A 9753-nucleotide genomic window follows, 5' to 3' on the forward strand; every position below is an offset into this window, starting at 1 on the left:
TCAGTATTTTCTGTTTATTTGAACACATTTTTATGGTGTCAGTATAAATCATATTAATATGAAAATCTTCCATGATTGTATGTTCTTAATGTGCATGAATGTTAATTAGATGTTTAATTTTCATTCTTTATATATAATTCGAGTTTAGCTTTTGCTCAGGCCGCAGTTGTTTGTGCTGACTTTTGCTTGTCTGTACACTATTTTATACATGTTTTATACAGATTGGAAATACGCTTGGGTGTAAGTAGAAATCAGCAAAATGGGTCCACAAATAAGCATAATTATGGGTGTCACTTTCAGATTGCGTCCCACAAGCAATCTCTGCCCCATATTTTATTGTCAGTATAGAAGGCGCTGCCATTTTCAATCTTTTATACATCTGGTAATTTTCAGTGAAACTGTCAAAGAGCTGAACTATTTCAGTTAATGGGGTTTCATCTAGGGGTTAAAAGCACCGGGATTAATTTTCCCTCCAGGGAAACAGAAGTGGGAACAGTTTTAGGTTCCCAAACCCGAACCAGCCTTTGGTTGTGGGAAGGAGTAAGAGTCGCTCAGTGGGATTTTGACAGGGTCACTCACCGCCAGCCCCCCCCCCCCCCCCTCTTAATTGACTGGAAACAGGTTTTCTGTCCAAATATGGGTAGTGGGCAGGCTCTCCAAGCTGGAGGGCCAATCAAAGGCTTTCCAGCTTGAGAGGAGCAGCAGCTTGCAATTGGTGCGATCAGTGACTGCGAGAGTGCTTCTCTCGTCATCTTTTTCAATATTAATTAAGTAACAGATACATCAACCAGGCCGCCAGTCTATGTGTGTGCGTGCATGCTTGTGTGTGCATGCGTGTGTGTGTGAGCGCGCATGTGTACGGACTACGCACCCTGCCCCTGTCTACCTTCCACTTATGGCCTTGACAAAAACCTGACTGAGCAGTGATGGCATCCATCACCGTGCCTTGTCACCTGCTCTTGCTAGTCCCATCATTTCAATCAACCTTACAGCCTTCTGTAACCAGGTGAGGCATTTTTCGCCCCTAATTTGATCCTGTGTCCCCTGCATCGCACATTGTCCTTGACCAAAAAATTGAATGGACAGCATGCTCCTGAGTCTTTGTTAATGGGAGTCAACCCAATTGAGCTATTGGGAGAAGTGCCAGAGCAAAGAGTGGGTGGTTGCTGCCTCAGTTCTTCACTTCCTATGGAAATTATGACACCCATCCTCTTGCCGAGCAGCCCTACACAGCAGGAGGTTAGGAAAGTGTTTGCTTTCTCTCCACGACAACCAATTTACGTGAAGTATACTTTAATTTGTGAGAATTCGTTTTTTCATATTTAATGGCTGTTGGACTAATTTTGTCATCAACTTTCACCATTTTATAGGAAACTTAAAGCTGTTCTAAGGTTTCATTGTTCCTGTGATACTTACTTACTGGGTATCTGATATTTCCATTTTATTTTTTCTTCAGCACAACAGTCATGCCATCCAATATCAGAATTATCAATGGCTACATCACAGTGGAACCTGCGCATGAACCTTCACATCAGAAGGAGCAGAATCCTACTCTCAACTCAGCTGCCATGGCCGCATCCCCATCAGCAACTGTGCTCCTCTGTGGGGTAGTCTGTTTATTCTGGAGTCTGCTGTGGCCTTCCTGACCCCCTTGCACACCCAACATAAAACCTACCCATTTCTTTTAATTTAAGACAAGAACACTCTTCAGTGAATTTCTGGTATTGGAGATTTTTTCCAGTTACATAAAGGAAGTGCCTGTGCCCTCAGCTTGGTAGGACCAACAAGACTTTGTTGCATCAGATCCAGCATGTTCGTTGTGACGACGCAGGATAAACTAAAATGAGATTCAGAGGCTCAAACAGCCATATAGTGACAGCATCTTCTTTTTGTAGAAGGATATTTTCCCATGATGTTATGGGACATTGTAAATTTACTTCTGAAAGTCTATATGTTCATATGAATAATGTATATTTATTCCCCCATCGAAGTGAGATATTTGTTACGTATGCGCCTTCACAACACATGTAAAGTCCAATGCTCTAAAAGTTATGCTTTAGTCTGTCCAAGCAAGTTTTGATTTTCTACCGCACATTGGTAATTGGGTGTATATATTTGTTGAGAAATATATTCACAGGTGATTCTTCCCATGTCCTACTTTAATGCCTTCAGCGATTCAGCTAATGTTCAGTATATCCAGTGGCTCTGAAGATAATTGAATGGTGTTTGGTTCTGCGCACCCTTTTGAAAGTAGTGATTCATAAAGGAGAATGGGATGCCTTCCTGTAGATGCTCAGTTAGTAAATGCACATCTGAAAGAAAGAAGATCCCACATCTGATTGGAGATCTGTACTCTTACTGAACTCCACTGGATCATCAGATACATCACCAAGCTGAAATTACTCAGGATCTTCCCTCAGACAGCCTCTCGAAGACATTAAATCAATGTGCAACCATCCACATAACATGTGGGTTACGTAGATACAAAAGCATAGTTTGTTTAAAAAAAGATTACATTTACTGAATTGAACCAAGATTACACATGGAAGCAAGTTTGGATTCATTTTGGTGAATTTAAGATAGTTAAGAACTTGTGTTTCATATGGCACCTTTGATGTCCTCGGAATGTTTGACTGCACTTCACAGTCAATGAATTACATTTGAAGTGTAATCACAGTTGTTACCTAGGGAATTGCGGCAGCCAAACTGCACACAGCCGGGGCTCACAAAAACATTAAGATAAACAATGAGTTAATCCGTTTTGGTGGTATTCTTTGAATGATCAGTGCTATCCAGAACACGTAAGAAGCCCCTTGCTTTTTTAAATATTACCTTCCATGCCCATAGGAATAGGCAGATGTGCCTTTGTTTAACATTGCATCTAAACAAAGGCATATCTAACAATACCACACTTCCTCAATGCTGTGCACTTTCTCAGTATTGAGTTGAAGCATCAGCTCAAGTCTCTGATGGGATGTTTGATTGCTAGCTGTCATGAATGCTAGCTACCACTAAACAAAGCTCAAATTCCCACAATCCCCGAACAACTCCAGCATTTGTGTGTGTAAATGCAATCACCTATTGTGGTGCTAAGCTGTGCAGAACAGCAAGACCCCAGGTTTGATGTCTGAGCTGATCTCAGCTGAGGCTGCAAGACAGATTATAAAAATGATTTCAATATCTGTGACTTAAGGAGAGGCAAAAATGAGCCGAGGCTGTTCGAGAGTGTCTTATGTTCTCTTTGGTGCTGAAGCAGTTTATTATTGTTTGGACTCTCAGATGAAAAGTAGTCTTTTGAGGGAAGTACCATCCGGCTCCTGTAGATATGTACCTCAAACACCATTCAACATCTGCAGGAGAAGCAGAGACAAAAGAAAATCTGATTTTTAAAATGATGGGCCCTGTGATACCTGAGGGCTAACTCCACCAGCACAAGCGTTGTACTTCGATCCACCACCGGGCCTAGACCCAGACCTGAAATGCTTCCCAGGGACAGGATAATTTGCCTGGTGTGGGTAGGCCAGTTCCCTCTGTGTGGGCACATTATCATACACGGCCCAGTCAAGCCCAATCTGCCCTTGTATGGCAGAGCAGCCCACATCTATTTTGCCTTCAACCCTCTGTGTTGAAAGGGGAAAAATAATTTCCTGAACCTTTCAGCTCTATAAGAAACTATTCTGGCTCCTCCTGAGGTAATCAGTCTTCTCCCTCAAGAATTGATGACTTTAATCCAGGTAGAGAATTGGCCTTTGTGAAAGGTTGAGAGTGGCATAAATTCTGCAAGCGTATAAAGGGTTCTCAGTATCCACAGTAATCTGGAACTCTTCTCTACAAAAGCTTCTTTGACATTTACGGTGGTGGAACCATTCCCACGAATTTTAGACCTTATCCAATCTGAAGATTTTCTTTTACAGTTTATGGTACCATTTGCATCACTCATTTTTATCACTGTGCAAAGCACATCCTTTTCAGACTCTTGGCATATACTGAACCAGCAGCAAAATCCACTAATCAGGATAGTTTCATAACATCTCCAGAGTTCAGAGGTTCTTCCCTTTCTTTATACCAATTCTCTTCCAGAAAGTTGACAAGTACATCTGTACAAGTCCAGAACTAATGCTGCAGTCCATCATTACTTAATGTATTCACAGAAAGTGTTTAAAGGAGACCTTTTTTTTTTGCAGAATCAGCTGAGCCCTCAAATTGATCTGGAGTTGATATTTTTTATTTTTCTGTTGATGTTCTATTTCATTGCCATGTTAGTTAATGAAAATATTTTGTGCGAAATAATGGTGCATCATTCATTTGAAGTGATGGCAGATTTCCTGCCCTGGCCCGGGGCAAGTTAATGGGATGAGCAGAATAACATCAGATGGAGCTGAAATGGGCACTTTCTCAAAAGATCAATTCCCAACTGAATGAAATTTGGAACAAGGGTTAGTGACTGAATGCTGCCACTGCAGCTGTAGAATCGCTAACGGACAACAATTTTAAAAAGGCAGTTGGTTAGAGTCTGTGATACGGGATTAGTCGATCAGTGTTAGAGATTTCTCAGTCGAGATTCTGCCCTGGCTGTACTCAGATAATACTGAAGATAAGACTGAAATAATCGACAACCTGAGTTTTGTTCTGTAGCGTACATCGCCTGACTTCTTGGCACTGGTATATGTGAGTGTTGCTTGGTGCATTCGTATCATGCTTATACATTTCATCCATTCTACCCATATTTAATTTTCCTTTCTACCCCCTCATGTTGTGCTCATTGCATCCCTCACCATTCAGTGTCTTCCACCGTGCTATTTTGTATTTTTGTTTCTTGAGTGAGATTACCCCTCTATTTTTTAAGGTGCTTTCTCCTTGGTCTGTGCCAGCCACTAGACCCGCAGATCCCTGGCAGCAATGTCCTCTTATCAAGGATTGTAATCTGTAACTTTGATGACGAGACAGCTGGAACCTCCACATTCAGTGTAATAATGGTAGCTCCACTAACCCACCCATATGGATTTTCTACACTCAGCCCAGACACTTGTTCCAGGTTTCAGTTTATGTTGTTATTATCCCCATAAAAGTTAAACAAATCATTCTCTTGGTCCCTTTTTTCACATCAGATGGATGGTGGAAGAGACAGGAATTTGCTCAACTGTGATTCCTCTCTGATAGCCTGCTGATACTCGTTCACAAAATGAAGAAAGCTCAACTTAGTTAAAATACCAGAAGGTTGCTTCCACCTCTGTATCGCTGCCCCAGCAACAACTGGGAGTTTCTGGAAAGAGTGCAAGATTTGGTTCAGAAAAAGACGGTTGCACGCCAGTTTTGCCTTTTTCTGTCATAAAAAAAGACAGATAGTGATCGCCAGTGGTTTGATATTCTGTGTCATTAATGGATGTTGAGCCATCCCTGTTATTACCACGGTGCTCTCACAGAACTTCAAATTCCCCTATTGCTGATATTTACCACCAAATTTGAACTTAATGTCAAAGATGGTCAAGAGGATAGGAGGCTTATTGCTGAAGGGGTTGGGAGTTTTATACACTTCAGGTTGCTCCAGTACAGCTTCTGTCATGCGTGTGGACCGGTGCTCCGGAGCACCGATTGCCTTTGTTCTGGTGACTTCTGTGGAGATGAGTCCCTGCACTTTTTCCAATCATTTCCTTTTGACAATTCTTTTTGAAAATATTACCAAGAACCATAAACTGATATTGTGGAAAAGAATTGATCTGCGTGCACACCAGACAGAAAATTGGTTGTGAATTAATTGATACACGTTAAGTTATTACAGAAGCAAAATATTTAATTTTTGTCATCTGTTTTGACATTTTTGTAACATATCTTGACACCTTTCTCAGCACACTGCTGTAAAAGATTCTATTAATGTTATTTTTTCAGAAATATTATTTTTTTAGTGTAATGTAATGCTGTATTGTAATAAATCAGAATATGTATTAGAGTAATTGCAGCAACCAAGTCAAATTCTTGCATAAAAGAAAATAAGATGGTGAAAAGAAATGAATTGACTCCATGGTGAGGCGTTAAAGACAGGATCTTGTAAATTTGAATCAATATGTTTATTAATAATTATTATTACTGATTTAAACATTTTATATTCTTGTAGAAAACCAGTACAGAATCTCATTTCAGTATATTTTTTTTCATTTTAGCTATCTACCCATGGCCCTACTTATATGGAGGTGTTAGACAATGTTGGGTTGGTTCCGTGTTTCTCCCCGATCTGTTTAACCAAAGTTCACCAGTCTTGCTTGAATTCAACAACTGGATAATTATTCAATTATTCAACAGAAATTTAGCTTACAATATGCAGACAGACACTCAAGAATTAGATTTGAAAATGATGCCTGAAAGCAGCACACAACTTTACGTGCAGGGAACCACAGGATTTTTTGTTTTCACAAAGTCCCCAGTTCTGTGACGATTTTTGACATCTATGCCTTTTCTTCCCCAGCATTAAGCACACAAATGGCATTATTGGTTTAATTCAGGAAAGAAGAAATCTGCCATTTAGGGAGAGTGATTCATTTCAAATGGAGTGATTAAATGATGTGAGATTAACACGTTTCATGTAAATAAGGCCATAGTTTGTATTAATCGAATGAATGTAGGAGCATACCAAACCTGAAATAGAATTATTTTGTTTACAATTTTCGTGTGACTGCTTGTCACAAAATTGTGAAATTTTGGAAAAAAAAGATAATATAAAGAGTCAATAAATCATTATAATTTAATGGCTGTCTCTTGGTGAAATCTCAGGTTATTTGGGATAACTGCAATTAAAAGGCCTGAAAATGAAGCTCATGCTGCCACCTTGGGACACAGGGCAGTGATTACAGCAAGCACAAAGCTTGGTTGTGTCTTTCTCAATGTTAAATGCTGCATTGATTTTCATAAAAGTTCATTAAATTACAAATATTGATAGTTCTACTATACACCAATATTATGTTACTTAAAATATCATCACCTTGAAAATAAATCCAGTGAGATTTTGTTATTCATATTGAAAAAATGAATGCCTAACACTTTTCATAGTTGGATATCCAGTGCCCTTAGCACTCAGCATTGCGAGTTGCAGGGGTAAGTTCAGTACAGGCCGAAGGTAGAGCAAAACTTCCTGTTCTGCCCCAACAAAATGGCTGAGTGAAAATCAAAGTTGTTCCATTTGTCCCACTTGCCAGCTTTGTGGTTTTCTGAATGAAATTCTTCCTTTTAGTGCCAAGATATGGACAGATCGTATGCTGTGGGCGTCTGTTTATTTGGATCTGGGCTCAGACTATTTAAACTCACTTCATATAGGGCCTTAAAACCAGCAGAGTTAAAGAGGGACAAACTAGATGTTCATTCCATTCTTAGAGGCTGGTTTAGCACAGTGGACTAAACATCTGGCTGGTAATGCAGAACAAGGCCAGCAGCTCAGGTTCAATTCCCGTACCGGCCTCCCCGAACAGGCGCCGGAATGTGGCGACTAGGGGTTTTTCACAGTAACTTCATTGAAGCCTACTTGTAATAATAAGCTATTATTATTAAGTTTGGATTGGATTTACAACCAGGCCCCAGTGGTGAGAAGACAGTAGGATAACTTGTTGAACTGCCAAGTCCTGCACTTTTTAATGTGTTGCGACCAGAGACCTCGCAACAGTAATCTTTAATTTCAACAAAAACTGTCAAATATCATCGACATCACAAGAGCACTTCAAACTCAAAGAAGTTTAAGGGTGTGCATGTTAGGTGGATTGGTTATGCTAAATCTTAGCCCCTTAGTGTCCAAAAAGTTAGGTCTGGTTACTGGGTTTACGGGGATAAGGTGTAGGCGTGGGCTTAAGTAGAGTGCTCTTTCCAAGAGCCGGTACAGATTCGATGGGGCGAATGGCCTCCTTCTGCATTCTATGAAACCCATTTTAGACTTGTGTTTAAAACACCTTAAATAATTCACAGCTGAAAAACTTTTGGTTTCTTGATTACTCATAACTGCTATAAATGAGAATGAGTAAGAAGTTTAAATACCCTGGGGGAAGTTTTGCTAGGTATGCAATGGGTAACAATCGTAAAGATGTTCTTTATAAAAGGAATTATAATTTTGTTGCACATATCACACAAATAACATCTGCTCCCATTAGTAATTCAATGATTATTCTTCGTTCTATAACCACTAACTATATTAATGGTGCATTTTCCAACTCAAATCCACCCTCATCCTAGCACCTTTCCTAGCTGCTGATCAGAGTTCGATGTCAGTGCTTTCATTAGCTTTCACAGTAAAGAATTTGTTACTTCCTTTCAATTTGAAGGAGGTAATCTGAACCAAACAAAACAGCAGTCAAATGAACCTGCCGATTAACTATATTGAGAAATATGGAAAGGACACACCATGGCACTGATTTTGAGGACCTTCCCTTAGGGATGGAGTGGCAAAGCCTAAAAAGACAGTATTTAACACTTATTCCCACTACCCATCCACTTTGAATGCTAACTCTTTGTGTTCCTTCTACGAGTACATCCAGGTTCTCCAAACGTTAATATTTAAAAGTTCTATGCCTTAGAAAAAAACGTGTACTTTCTATTCTTACTTCCAAAGTGAATACCTTCACTCTCCCCCACATTACACTCCATCTGCCACCTTGTTTCCCATTCACTTAACCTGTCTGTACTTCTGTAGTCTCTTTGAGTCTTCCTCAATAGCTTACATTTTAGCCTCATCAAACTCGGATGCATTACTCTCGTGGCGGGATTGACCGTCCAGCATGTTTTTCGGAGTTGGAGGCGACCCGCCAGCGGGATTTGCCAAACCAGCCATTGCCAATGGGAATTCCTGGTGACCAGACCCCTTGTCACCAGGAAACCCGTGTGCCGGCGTGGGGCCAGAACGTCCCGCCGGCGTGAACAGCCAGTAGATCGCGCTCTCAGTCTCTTTGTCTATGTCACTTATATAGATTGTAAATAGCACGGGCCTCAGCACTGATCCTTGGGCATGGATCACAGCCTGCCAATTTGAAAGTGTCCTGCTTATCTTTACCCTCTTTCTCTCTCAATTCATGTTAATATATTACCCCCAATTCCAAGAGACATTATCGTGCATGTAAATATTTTGATCATACTGTACCAAATTACTTCTGGAAATCTAAGTATCCACGAACGCGATTTAATGGACAAGAAGCAGCGTCCCATTATAGGCGCGATTAGCAGGGTGTTTTCTGGCTCTTGAAGGGCCGAGAATTACCCCACTATTAAAAGGGACTCTGCTTCATTTGTGGGCATCGGCGAGGAACGTCCCGGCGAGGCCGCACTTGGGCTTATTTCCTGCACTAAAGGGCTCAGCTCGCCAGTGCAGGAAGAGATCGGGGGGCCATTTTTAAATGGCCCGATCTCTAGACCCCCACTGTGGCCTCCGGACACCCCAATTAGGCGTCCTCGCACCCCACCTCATAAGGGCAGGGCATCTCCAGGCCTGATCCCTGGCATGAGCAAGGTGCCATCTGGGCACCTTAGCACTGCCAACTTGGCACCCTGGCAGTGTCCCTGCCAGCCTGGCAAAGCCACCTGGGCACCCTGGCATTGCCACCGTCGAGGTGCCAGGCTGGCAGTACCACAGTGCCTGGGTAGCATCAGGAGCACCAGGGTACGACCCTGCCCAGAGCCCAACCACCGAGGATCCTGATCGCCTGGGAGACATCCCCAAGTGCCGGTACGCCTGGTGCACGTTCATCAAAACCAGTGCTAAATGGTCTCCGAGGCAAAGCCATTAGG

At 41.5% G+C, this 9753-nt stretch overlaps 1 protein-coding gene across 1 annotated transcript in view; it reads left to right on the plus strand.

The window, feature by feature from the left end:
• Window positions 1-6740, plus strand: part of LOC140426328 (metalloprotease TIKI2-like) — a 575072-nt gene extending 568332 nt beyond the window's left edge. Inside the window, exon 7 of the mRNA XM_072510935.1 lies at window positions 1457-6740. Coding sequence (XP_072367036.1) covers window positions 1457-1646 — 190 coding nt within the window. The 3' untranslated portion in view covers window positions 1647-6740. The remainder of the gene's footprint in view (window positions 1-1456) is intronic.
• The last annotated feature ends 3013 nt before the right edge of the window (window positions 6741-9753 follow it).

The sequence above is a fragment of the Scyliorhinus torazame genome, chromosome 7, assembly GCF_047496885.1.
Source record: "Scyliorhinus torazame isolate Kashiwa2021f chromosome 7, sScyTor2.1, whole genome shotgun sequence".
NCBI lineage: Eukaryota > Metazoa > Chordata > Chondrichthyes > Carcharhiniformes > Scyliorhinidae > Scyliorhinus > Scyliorhinus torazame.